Here is a 13,648-nt window from a genome sequence, read left to right on the forward strand (position 1 = left end):
GTCTGACAGGGCTTTAAAGTTTTAATTTATATTATGCCATGCCTTGCATGGAATGACCACAGAGCACACGCCTTCTGGGTCAGCTGATTGAGAAAGCTGGAACTCACGACCAGGTCCACCGGGAAAGCAGAGAGGGAGCAGGGAGCAATGATAAATGTTTCTGTGTCTCTTCTCCAATGGGTCATATGTGCCCATTCTAGGGACAATGATTATGTGACAATACAGTTTCTGATTCATGGTCACTGTCTTTGTACTCAAGGAAGGGGGCTTTCTTACAAGGGCTAGAGCTAATCAATAAATATTTGATTGACTTTCAAGCAAGGTCCTCACGGCCAAAATAAAATGAAAGAAAAGATACAGATGAGTTCTGTTTTCAGAATGTTGACTCAAAGCAGCTGCGGAAAGAATAAGTGCGAAATGGAACGAAGGACCACCTCTCCTGCACCTCCCCCGGGGCGGGGACAGCCGTGAGCTGGGCGGAGCTGGTCCCCAGGACCAAAGCCTCCAGGCTGTCAGGTTCTTGGGGCCGCACGTCCGGCGGCAGCCCTGGCCGGCGCCTCCTGGGAAGGGGCCTGCTTCCCCGGGTCCCTGCCTGCATCTGGGATGAACAGCCCGTGGAAATCCAGGTGCATCTCCACATCGACGGACGCGCGGGCCAGTTCCGTAAAAGTTCTGGCATCGAGAACCAGCAGAAAAGGCGACTTCTGGGGATCGGTAGAGACTATGGCCGATAAGATAATCCCTTTGGGGAAACAAAGAGAGACATTTTGTAAAAGTGCACCCTTGAACCTCTTCCAGCTGGGGTGGGGAGGGGGGTGCTAAGTTTCTCAGCTCTGTCTCCCTGTTCTTTGACTGTACCTAATGCGAAGAGTTGACTCATTGGAAAAGACCCTGATGCTGGGGAGGGATTGGGGGCAGGAAGAGAAGGATGACAGAGGATGAGATGGCTGGATGGCATCACTGACTCGATGGACGTGAGTTTGGGTGAACTCCGGGAGTTGGTGATGGACAGGGAGGCCTGGTGTGCTGTGATTCATGGGGTCGCAAAGAGTCGACATGACTGAGCGACTGAACTGAACTGAACTGAACTGAATCGAAACAGAAGGGAAGTGAATTTGATATTCTGTGTGAGCTGAAGGGAAAGGCCAGGGAAATCGGAAGGCTTGGCTGGGCCCATCCCCTCACCTTTCTGAGCCTCAGTCTCTTCATCTGTAGAGTGGGGATAATCTCCCCACTCTCAGGGGGTTGCTGAGAGGATCTTGCACGGTCAGTTATGAAAGCACTTTGTGAATTATTGCACATACAGAAGAATGGCTATTTTCCTACTCTTTAGAAATTCCAGTTACAGCGAATCAGCTTCAACACTGCACTTAGCCTAAACTCAGACCTGCTGCATTCAAATGGCATTTGAGTAAGTGCAACCACCTCATGCGTGTGCAGCTTTCCCCTTTGTGAAATGAGAATAGTCTAAATATTCACTCTCAAAGGGACAGAAGGCTAAACAAAATAGAGCAATAAACTTCCAGCAAATATTCCTGATTCTTCCCGAGGCCTCCCGGGTTTCAGAGTGGCTGAGCACAACTGAGGTCAAATCAGCCTGGACTCAAACCCTCCCCTGTGCATGTACTGGGCGTGCAACCGTGGGTAAGTGACCTCAAGCTCCGAGCCTTTCCTCTGGTGGAATGAAGACAAGGCTGCTTCCTGTCCACAGGAGAACATGCAGGGCGTACACGCCCAACCCGGGGGAGGCCAGCCTCGGCAGGAGGTGGCACCAACCGTCCCCTACCTTAGAGGCGACAGTGACACGGGTCCCCTGCCTGGCACGCTGTGCTGTGCAGGTCAATAGGAAGACAGTCCCAGGTAGAAAACCACTCCCTTCTCGCCCAAGGGAAGCAGCTGGCAGGCTCAGCGGGCAGCCTGCCCTCCCCCCAGGTGTTGGCAGCCCCACCCAGGCTTCTATTTACCCTCCTTGGCATCCCCAGGGGGACGGGCAGGGCATTTCTGGGGCAAAATCAAGGAGGGAAAGGACCTTTAGGTCAGGTGGAAACCTGGATGAGAGAGGAGTCCCACAAGCTTTTTAAGGGGCTCCCTGGAAAGTTTATGTGCTCAGAGGAGTTACAAGTTCTGACCCAGCCACCGCAATGAATTTTAAAACCAGGATTCCACACTCTGGGCCAGGGCAGTGTTGCCCTGTGGCAAGGAAGTGGGCTTTTGTGTTAGTCTCCCCCAAAAGGAGGTCTCTCCTCTGCCCCTGGGAGATGACGCCCGAGTCCTTGGACTGTCGGTCTGACGAGAGGTCTTTGTTTACCTGAGGCTGTGCCATCCAACCCGGCCTAGCAAAGTGATTCAGGGGAGGCCTTGGGCCACAGGGCTTCCCAGGAGGCACTAATGGTAAAGGTCTCACTTGCCAATGCAGGAGACGTAAGAGATGCAGGTTGGATCCTTGGGTCAGGAAGATCCCCAGGGGGAGGGCATGGCAACCCACTCCAGTGTTCCTGCCTGGAGAATCCGATGGACAGAGGAGCCTGGTGGGCAACAGTCCACGGGGACGCAAAGAGTGGGACACGACGGAAGCAATTTAGTACTTGGGCCACAGCCGTCAGCTCGACCTCCAGAGGGGCGAAGACTAGAAGTCAGCGCGGTCCGCGCGACCACGCCCCACACGGGCTCCGAGGCTGAGGGAGCACCCCTGGTTGGCCGCGCTCCGTGGGGCTCGTTGGGGAAGTGGGAGTGGTCCGTGACTCCCGCAGGGAGGACCACCGGAGACCACCCATGGGATTCTCCCGGATTCCATCCCACTCGCCTTTTCTCTTTCAGTCTGTACCCTTCCGCTGAGATAACTGTCCCCACGAGTGTAACAGCTTTCAGAGTCTTCTGTGGGTGCTCCTAGTGAAGCTGAGGGTGGTCTTGGGGACCCCTGAACTTGCAGCTGATGTCAGAAGTGGGGGTGGGCTTGGGGACTCCCTCGCCCTACTGCTTTGCACTCAGAACCGCCTGGACTTCAAAGCATGGCTGCACCAGCTGTGTGAACGGTGTCTGAGTTTGAGGGGTGACCACAAGCACAGTGCAGCAGGTGGGTTGCCCTTCCCGGGCCTTACCATCATCCTCGTCCTTGGCACCTGGTGTGGGCACGAACAGGGGCTCCGCCGGCCAGCAGTGCTCCTCTCTCCACATCAAGAAGGACTTGGTGAGAATGTCGTATTTTATTATCTGCGCATGCAAAGGGGAGAAACGCGAAATGAATGGTTGCAGAGCATGCTCATTCCCGGCGAATAGGAAGGCGTCAAGGCCCCAGAGAAGGGGTGAGCGCCTCAGATGGGGACCTCACACCAGCGAGCATAGGCCCCAGATGACACCTGCCTCTGGTCAGCACAAAAACAGGAAAGCAGCTCCCTTCCTTCTCCGGCTTTAAGCTAAGGTCCCCCCACCACAGCAGAGCTGATATACACTCTGAATTCTTTAAGAAATAAGAACCCTGGATTTATCTGATATTGGGCACTATATTGCAATTTTTATACGTATCAGATAATCTAACATATTCATTGCCCAGCCTTTAAAGCATAATGTGCTTTCTTCATTGCTTTCCAAGCGTGAGTCCCTGGCCTTCTCTCTGTCTCTAATAAGCCTCTTTCCCCTTAGGGTGTGGGATTAATGGGAAGTGACTCAGGGCGTGTGGATGAGCATGTGGGAACCTTAATTTTTCTCATTGTACATTCCTGCACTGATTGCGTTTTTTAAAAAAAGATTTTCCATTTTCTTACTAAAAACTGAAGCTACTAAGGAAAAGTGATGTCTGTACAGCACTCAGCATGGTCCCTGGGAAACAGCAAGTGTTCAACAAATAGCAGTTTAGGAACCAAAATATGAACCTCTGTGCTGAACACCTGAAACTAACATGATATTGTAAATCAGCCCCGTTGTTACAGCTGTTTAGTTGCCAAGGTGTGTCCGACTCTGTGACCCCATGGACTGTAGCCTGCCAGGCTGCTCTGTCTATGAGATTTCCCAGGTAAGAACACTGGAGTGGGTTCCCATTTCTTTCTCCAGGGGATCTTCCGGACCCAGGGATTGAATCCTCGTCTCCTACATTGGCAGGTGAATTCTTTACCACTGAGCCACTATACTTGAATAAAAAAATTTTAAAAAGCAAAATAAATCCTCCAAGTTTCAGCTCTATTTTCTCTGCTTGAGACTATGAGTTCCTTGAGGGCAGGAACCAGGATCCTCCTGTTCACTTGCTTTTCCTGTGTGCCTAAGCTGGTGCTCAATAAACATGCATCCAATAAAGAAATCACTGGATAAACTCCAGCCACCACGTCTTACCTGAGTGAAGCCCATTAGGAGCAGTTCCCTCTCCTGGATGCTCCGTCATTGCTTCCAGCATATTTTGTCCCAAACTGACCTCACTCTCTGACCTACCCCCATCCCCAAGGGCATCTCAGTCCTGACATCCCTGAGAACTCAGATTTGCAGACAGACATGACCATCCCAGGCTGCCACCCGCCGGGGACCAGTACCTTGGTTGGGATGGGGCTCCACTGGACTGCAGCAGCAAAGACATAGCGGTACGGCTGCCCATTGTGGGCATAATTGATGTGAGGCAGTTCTAAGCCTGGAAGGAGATGACATGGCTGACAAAGCCCCCTTCAGGAGGGTGGGACCACCCGCCCTTCTACAAAAATGGCTCCCAAGCCAGGATCCCTGAACATCACTCAGGCCCTGAGTTGGATCAAGGGTGGTCAAAGGGCAGGAGGAGGGAACTTCAGATAATTACCCCAGCTCTATTAGAAGCTTCGGGAGCAAGGTAAGATAGACCTTGGTTTTTAAGTGTATAAACATCTTTAATTATCCAAGATAGAAATCAAAGAGAATTACATGATTAAAATCAGAGGCCACTGCAACTTTTTAAAAGCTCTTAAAAAAAAAAAAGTATGTGCGTGCAAATGTATGTGGGCGTGAACACAAACTTCTGAAGCGTGGAGGAAGCATCAGTGGGGAATAGTTAGATGAATCTAATGAAATCGTATAATAAGAAGTAATATTTACAAAGAATTTTAGTAACATGGGAAAATGTCCCCATGACAACGTTAGACGTAAAAGGCTGCCTAGAGAATTATCACCACTATGTTACGAGTGTAAAGGAAAAGTTTAGAAGTGCTACTGGCTGATAACTTTCTTATTGTGGCTCGTAGTTTATATTGTCCATTCTGAGTTTCTCATGTGAGAATTTCATTACGCCTATCACTTTTGCAATCCAAAAAAGCCTTCAAATTTCATCCATGTCCATGTATACATATTTACATATGTCCGCTGTGTCAGATTAAATTTCCAAGTCCCCCCCACCATGGCATGGGGCAGCGATGTGGGGAGCCGGGCCCCTGGAGCCCTGCCCCTCCACTCCCCAGCCGTGTCCTGGGCAGGCCAGTTCGCTCCTCACCTACGCACTGAGCACACCCTGCTCTGAGCCTGGTTCCTGTCTCGTGCTGGTGACAGCACTGAGCACGGGGCACAGGCCCTGCTCCACAGGCTTCTGCTCTAGGACAGTGGTTCCCAGTCGGGTTGCAGGCCCCGGACGCTGCTCAACAGCTGCAATGCCCAGCGCTGCCCCCTCCGCCCCGCAGCCGCAGTGCTGGGCAGGGAAGCCTTGCTCCGGGGGCTGTGGCTTCTCTCCAAGGGGCTTTACGTTCTGCGTGGCGCACAGCCTTTCTGAGGCCCAGTTTTCTCCTCTGGCCAGCAGAGGAGATGGCGCCTGTTCTGCAGGGTGCTCAGTGTGCCCAGGTGGAGACCCGTGTATGCTGTGCTGTCCAGCACACGGCAGCATCGGAACTGTGGTTTCCTCAGGGTGTAGGCCCTGCAGTGGGATTGCTGTGTCACGTGGTAGTTTTATTCCTAGTTTTCAAAGAAATCTCCATACTGTTTTCCATAGTGGCTATATCAGTTTACATTCCCACCAACTGTGCAAGAGGGGGTTCCCTTTTCTCCATACCCTCTCCAGCATTTTTTTTATAGATTTTTTTTGTTTGTTTTTTGGCTGATGATGGCCATTCTGACTGGTGTGAGCTGATACCTCCCTGCAGTTTTGATTTCCATTTCTCTAATAATAAGCGATGTCGAGCATTTTTTGCAAATGCATGGCAGCATTTGAGACAGAGAACAAGTTAGTGGTTACCAGTGAGGGGGAAGGAGGGGATGATATAGGGGTGGGGACAGGGAAGTACAGACTATTGGATGTAAGACAGGCTCAAGGACGATTGTACAACATGGGGAACACAGCCAATATTTTGGAATAACTAAGTGGAAAGTAACCTTTAAAAAGTGTATAAAAATTTAAATGCAACAAATAAATAAATGTTTTAAAAGAAAGCAAAAAAATTACATGGCAGCATTCAAAAGGCCAGCCGTGAAAGTTCCTGGGTCTAGAGACCACCCCAGTGCTGGGAGGGGTATGAAGGTACACGAGAGAGAAGCGTCTCCAGTACAATGCCTAGAGTCCCACAGCCTTCCCTTGCCTCCCTGGTCCACACACAGCTCCTCTGCACTGGAAGGAGGCGTTACGTAAAGAGGACATCCACCCCTTCCTCTGAACACAGGAGAGAAGATGCGTTTTACCTTCATAGAGCAACTCCGGCTGACAGTAGACTTGGTCATCTTTTTCCTTTAGGGCTCGTGCTGTTGTAGACGACAGTTTGATTAAATTGGAGCCCACTTCTGCATTCTGAAAGAGATCAGTTTTTCCAAATAAATCAAAACGTTGTCCAGAGCAAACACTGGCTTTATGTGCACATTTTTAAAAGAATGCTTCAGTGTCTTGTTTTGGCCTCATGCTAGCCACCAGAAGCAGCTATTACATGATTGGAGTTTTCAGTTAAAAATGAGAATCGGGGACTGGAGGTGACTCCCCGAAGAAGGCAAAGCTGGTGGGTTGTGGAAGGGGGCTCCGAAACCCTGGAACTTTTCTCCTGCTCTGGGCTGCCTGATCCCTCACAGGTGAAATGGATGTACTTATAAGTGAAATGGAAGTACTTACAAGTTCTCGCTTTTTAAATACTGTATGAGTCACTTGTCAAAGGCTGCATCAGTTATTAAAAAGGTGTTTATAAAGAGTTCATAATAACACAGAGAACACCGAGTGAAAGAGCAGCAGAGAGAACCGCAGACACGGTCTGAGCTCAGCCATGTTAAAAAAGAAAAGAAATCACAGTGGAAAGAGCCTGGGAGAAATGTGCCAAATAGTAACAATAGAGCATGCAGCGGGTGATGCAGACTTTAATTTCTTTGTCTATGTTTTTCTAGATTTTCAGTATTTTCTCCTATGAAAAAATAGGAGAAAAACAAGCCAGCAGGAAAGAAAAACAAACATGAGATAAAAATAACTTGGGAGGAAAAAATATCTATGAAGGACGTCTCTTGGTCTTAAGGGGCAGTCAAGACTTGGTTCAGTACTTTAACCTGGGAGAGAGACGTAACACAACTAATTAAATATCTATCGAGCAGCAGTTACTCCCTGTGTCCCCACACACTTGCCATGGTACTTGAGCAAGTTACTTGACATCTCTGAAGTTCAGTTTCCCCACCTGTATAATGAGGTATAGCGCAAGCATTGCATAAATAGTATATGCATCTCTGAGTTATCATGCAAATTAAATAAAATAACCCATGCTGTTGGCTTACAAGAAGGCCAGGTTAACAGTAAGTGCTAAACAAATGTTAACTGCTGTTGATCACATAATTGTATTATTATTATTATTGTTATTGCCATTACCCCCGGCGGGTGAGTTCAAGTTGGGCACTTGGGAGGGGATGAGGAGCAAGACCACCGGCATCTGTGAAATTCCAGAAGGAGAATTACTGCCATGCCTGACTTCTCATTTAAACTTTTCTCGACTTTCCAAATGTCTCCAAACAAGTTTTTATAATTAAATCGATAAATGGCAACCCACTCCAGTATTCTTGCCTGGAAAAATCCCATGGACAGAAGGGCCTGGTGAGCTAAAGTCCATGGGGTCACAAAAGAGTCGGACATGACTTAGCAACTACCCAGCAGCAAATTTGAACAACAGCAGCTTTTTGCTAGGAAGGCAGGACATTTACTGCATCTTAGAAGCTGAATTTTGAGATGTGTTTAGTGCAATCCCAGTTGACAGAGGAGGAAACTGAGGCCCAGGGTAGGAAAGTGGCTTGCCCAAGGTCGCACTAGGGGAGCAGAAGCTGAGCCCAGACCTCCACACTGGGGTTCTTCTGCTCAGAGACAGAAGCACTGCAGGCAGCAGGGAAAGCAGGTGCAAAGACCCTGAGGCTGGCCCATTCCCCTCCCACAGGTCTCAGCTCCAGCGTCCCTTTCCCCGACAGCTCAGTCTGCAGTGTCTCCAAGGTGTCTGTCCCACACTGTAATTATCTCCTTTATGGACCTGGCTCCTTCTTTGATGCTGTCTTCCCTGTGAAGACAGTGACCACATTTCACCCTGTGCATGGCACACAGGCAGCTCCTAAGAAGCAACTGCTAAAGGAATGTGTGAACGCTCGAGAGGCAGAACACGTGCTTTGCAGGTGGTTGTAAGAATCAGTAGTCCAGCGCCCGGCACACCGGGTGTCTTGTTGGGAGCAGCTCTTGTTTGCCTCCGCCTGTGCGCGCAGCCTCACAGATGGTGAGAGGCCCTGCCTGTTGCCTTGTAGTCACGAGGCAGCAGCCACGGGCCTCTAGTGCATGTCCTGGGCTTGATTCTCAGGGAGGCGGTCTGCGGACATGTTTTCTAGCTCCAGCATGAAACTGGTCAGACTGGTTGAGGCATGGACCATGAATTTTTCCACACACAGCAGTAACGAGCATGACTCGGCTGCTTTCTGTGGCCAGTGTGCATGACTTTGGGAAGAAATCGCTCTCCAGCCAGAATTCAATAAAATCTTGCAGACTGGCTTTGAAATTCTTCGATGCGAGGGACCTCCCAGGAGAAGAAGTTAATCTCAATCATCCCCCCAAAACACTGGCTTTGAAGTTTGGCGGTCCTGGGTGTGAAATCTGACTCTATAGGTTTCTTCGTGAGTTCCGGCAGGCCTCCCTGAGACTAGGTGAACTGGAGCCTGCTTCCTTGTTTGTAAAACTGGGGGCAATCTGTAACTTCTGGACAGATGGCGAGTGCAAGCGAAGGTTCCTTCGACCAGCGTCTGAGCACCGTGGTTAGGATTAAATTAAATAATGGTTATGAAAACACTTGGTCCAGGGCCAAACCCACTGTAGTTAGTAACTTGGAATGAGACAGACAAGCACCCAAATCCCAGCTCAAATCCTACGATGATTCTGCGACGTTTGGCACGTTACTTTCTTTCTCATCTGTTGTCATGGGGATGACAAATAACTTCAAGCACTCACATGCAGATTCAGTGAGGAGCATGCAGACCATTACACGGCCCCACACATTTGAGGGGGGCATGGCAACCCACTCCAGTATTCTTGCCTGGAGAACCCCCATGGACAGAGGAGCCTGGTGGGCCACAGTCCATGGGGTTGCACAGAGTCGGACACGACCGAAGTGACTCAGCACTCACACAACATTTGCAGGACCCAGGATGAGCGCAGAGGCCCACCAACCCTTTGTCCACATATATTGAATGGTTAAGTCAAATACCATTTTATCTTCCCTTACTTTATACACAGAGCTTCAACATGTTGTGGAATTGTGCTGCCCGGGGTGAGGCAACCACCCCCAGCCACAGGTGGCTATTTAAATTTAAATTCAGTAAAATTTAAAATTCCATTCCTCGGCTTCACTGGCTGCATTTCAATAGCCCAGGCATCCAGTCCAGCGGCCACTGCGTTGGACAGAGAACACTGCTTCATCGCGGCAGGTTTCTAGTGCACAGTGCTGGGTCTGGAAGGACGCGTGTGAATTTAGAATTCCAGGACTCCTTGGCCTTCTGGAATGGGCTGCAGGGGAGAATGAAGGCCGGCCTCTGGGCCCAGGCTCCCCACCCCCTTTTCTCCCTGTCTTCCTCATGGGCCTGAGGCTGACACACCAGAGCACTGTCTGCCCTCAGGAGGACAGAGGCAGGCGCTGGAGGCAGGTGTGGGACATCTGGGCAAGGAACTCAGGGATCCCAGGTATGGCTGGGGTCGGAAGGGTGCCCTTCTGGGTGGGCACCCTGTGGCCCCGTGGGTTCCTCACCCTGTGGAGAAGGGCCACTGGAGAAAAGCCAGAGCAGGGGCCCCTCTGGCCTGGGTCTAAGAGAAGAAAAGGCGTCTAACACAGGGCCCAGCGCAGAGGGGGCCCTCGAGAAACGGGGCTTCTCTTGCTATTTGAACACAAGACAAATCAAATTCACGGAGCCAGGAGTTGGAGCCACCCCTTCGAGGTCAAAGATGCCACCCCCATGGCAGCGCACGGAGCCCTGCAGGGTGAGGGCAGGGCAGCTGGCACAGATGGGCCACACCACCCAGGCCCCTGGAGGCCTAGCTCCGCCTTAGACAACCCCCATGCCACCCTAACAAACAGGCCAAGGGTACCAACGGGCCCCTCCTTCCTCTGACCCCAGCTGGCCCAAACGCCAGAGAATCTGGGACAGCTGGGAGACCTCAGACTTCTGAACACGCCTCATTCACTTTAGCCCATTCTACGTGGAAGGCGCTTTCCACTTTGGAAGTGCTCCAACTGCTAAAGGAAGGCCTTGTGTCCTTTGAGAGACCTTGCATCACCTTTCTCATTCATTCATTTAAAATATCTAAGGGCTTCAAGAGAACCTGCGGAGAACCAGACCCTGTGATGGGTGCAGGGGATAAATGGCTGGCAAGACCAAGAGTCCGGGCCCCCTGGGACCTTTCACAGGACGAGGTGACCCAACAAGCTCATTACTCCTGACATCAGTGTGAGCAAAGAGCTGTAGGTGCCACTGGAATGTACAAACCCACTGAGGGGGTCAGGACGCTGGACCTGAAGGATCAGCAGGAACTAGGATCCTGGGGTGGGGGTGGGGGGTGCCTGGGAGCCATGCCCATCCTAACCCCTCCCCTAGAGGTTCTGCCTTCAATGGACTGGTGGTCCCGGAGCCCCCAGGCCAGTCCGACCTGCGGCCGGGATGAGAATGGAGGACTCATGGAAAGAGGACAACAGAGGGACGGCGATGTGCAAAGGCCCCAGAATGAAGGGCATTTGAGAAATGGTGGCATCGCCAGCCCCCAAGGCCCCTCCGTAATGTAGACTGTGGATGGGATGGAATCGGAGCTGCTGGATCTGAACACACAGGCCATGTCTGCCTGCTCAACCTTCCCCTGTTCACATGCAGTGAAGCAAGAAGACATTTTTTTAAGGGACAATAAATAGCAATTAAAACGCGTGGCCAGAGCTACCCTTCCCAGCGCTCACTTTTCTTTGCAGATGGTTCACGCAGCGCCTGTTTAAACTGTACAGGCTAAACTTCTTAGCTTGGTTCCAAGGAAGCAGATTGTTTCTCGAGCTTGTTAAGAGGTGACAGAATCCCGCGCTGCGGGCGTCGGGGGAGAGTGCTTCCTCTCTGTGCTGAGGTCTGTGAGGCAGGGGGAAGGGTCGGCCTCGGGACTCGCCCTCTGGGTGACAGCCCCCCACCCCGCCCCCACTGCACCCTGGAGCCAGGAAATGCTCCAAGCGCTGCACTGTGGAACTTCCCAGAGTGGGGGGGGCGCGGAGGCCAGGGGCTCAGGTGGAGATTCTGTGGGCCCTGCTGTTCACTCGTTAGCCCTGAATCATACCGGGAGAAAGTTAATCCTTTCCTCTCTTCCAGTCTTCCCAACCGGGTCAAGGAGAGCGTCTCAGTTAGGTGCCACTACACCCTTAACACTGAATACTTTCCCAGTGTTCTCTTTAAGGGAGAGATTGGGTCTTGGCAAGAGCAACAGCATCAGGCCGTGCTCAGGACCTGTGCTTCATCACAGCACTCGGCGGTCATCACTTTCTCCTTTGGCAGCGCGCAACGCTGGCTTTGCCCTGGGTTGTCATAGGTTCCCTTCCAAATGAGCTAGGGAAAGAGTGAGTTGATTTAAATGAAAATGTGATTTTGTAAATTTAACAGAAGTGGTAGGAAATACAGTGAACATCATGACAGAGATACACAAGTGACTGCAGATGGGGGAAATGCTGGACAGGAGAAAGGACCCAGCTCTGTGGTCTGACGTAGCTGGGCTCAAATGCAGGCCCCAGGGCCTCTGGCTGGGAGGGGTCTGGGGGTGGCGGAAGCCTCCCTGGGCATGTAGGAGTGTCTCCTGTTCCCTAGGCCTGCAGGGGGGCCCTGTGAGGGGTCAAGGTGACCCCCTGGGGCGATCTGCAGAGTTATACCCTTTACCAGCTCCAAGGAAGGGCTCAGAGCCAGTCTTGGCTTTGCTACCAGGCTGTGTGACCTTGGGCACATTCCTTAACCTCTCTGAGCCTCAGTTTCTTCATCTGTAAAATGAGGCTAACGTGTGGATCTCTTGCATAGGTTTTGATCACTAAGTGAGGTAAAGAAAATAAAATGCTTAGCAACGTACCTGGTACATAGAGTGTGTTCAGTACAGATGAGCCATCAAAATTGAATTGAACTCAACTGGGTTTCATTTAAACGAATTAAGTCATGAAGTAAGGAAGTTCTGGAGCCAGAAGCCTCTGTAGCCTTTAAAACCAAGCCCAGAGCCTAGGCAGCAGCACCCTAATTGACGGTAATGTCTGGCCTGGTGGTCATTTTGAATGCAAGAACAGGACTGTTCAACATCAGGGAAATGGGTAAGCAACTGGAGATGAATCCCCACCGCAGATTGTCAGGCAAATATTTAAAATGATGTCACAGAAGAATGTTTAATGTCATGGAAAGATGTTTAGATATATGAGGAGGACGGAAAAGCAGTACAAAAAACAGTGTGTACATATTCAGTCATAAAAAAAGAGGCACTGATATGTGCCACGGTGCTGACGAACTTTGAAAACATGCTAAGTGAAAGGAGCCAGCCACAAAGACTGCTTACGGTATGATTCCATTTATATGAAATAAAATAGGCAAATCCACAGAGATAGAAAGTAGGGCAGTGGTTACCTGGGGGTGGAAGGAATGGGGGAGGCTCTTCTGGGGGAAATGAAAATATTGTAAAATTGATTGTAGTGCAACTCTGTGAATATACTAAAAGCCATTGAGCTGTACACTTTAAATGAGTGAAAATGGGTGAATAGTATGGTACGTGAGTTATATTTCATTAAGGCTGTTAAAAATTATGCACAGCGCAATTTTTCTCTAAAATTAAGAAATACATATTTATATGCTATATATTAGTTTCAGAAAAGAAAATCATACTGTACATACTTTTTAACAGCTTTGATGTATATATACAATATGCATATGTTATATGCATATATATCATTATATACTAATATGTATATATATCTTCCTGTCTATTTGCCTGTCTATCTACGGAGAGAGAGAGACTTGGGAGGCAATACAAATATATTTGCAATGGGCTTATGGTGATTTTTTTCCTTTTCACTTAATCTGTATTTTCTAAAATTTCTACCCTGAATATGTTCAATATTTGGAAAAATAATGAAAGCATTTTCTGCCTTTCTCTAAGAACACCTCATTTTGAATTTCAATGTCAATGAAATCAGAACCAAAGCCACCTCCCGAGTGGGCTCACCTCCCCAAGAACTCAAGCCGTTAC

The 13,648-nt window shown here is 49.9% G+C and overlaps 1 protein-coding gene across 1 annotated transcript in view; it reads right to left on the minus strand.

Moving 5' to 3' along the window:
- Nucleotides 1-287: 287 nt before the first annotated feature.
- The window catches only part of BCO1 (beta-carotene oxygenase 1), a 30,906-nt gene continuing 17,545 nt past the window's right edge, over nt 288-13,648 (minus strand). The window contains exons 8-11 of the mRNA XM_005907884.3: nt 6,610-6,715; nt 4,518-4,612; nt 3,099-3,210; nt 288-742 (exon numbers count right to left, since the gene is read on the minus strand). Coding sequence (XP_005907946.1) covers nt 513-742; nt 3,099-3,210; nt 4,518-4,612; nt 6,610-6,715 — 543 coding nt within the window. The 3' untranslated portion in view covers nt 288-512. The remainder of the gene's footprint in view (nt 743-3,098; nt 3,211-4,517; nt 4,613-6,609; nt 6,716-13,648) is intronic.

This window comes from Bos mutus, chromosome 18 (assembly GCF_027580195.1).
Source record: "Bos mutus isolate GX-2022 chromosome 18, NWIPB_WYAK_1.1, whole genome shotgun sequence".
In the NCBI taxonomy this organism is placed as follows: domain Eukaryota; kingdom Metazoa; phylum Chordata; class Mammalia; order Artiodactyla; family Bovidae; genus Bos; species Bos mutus.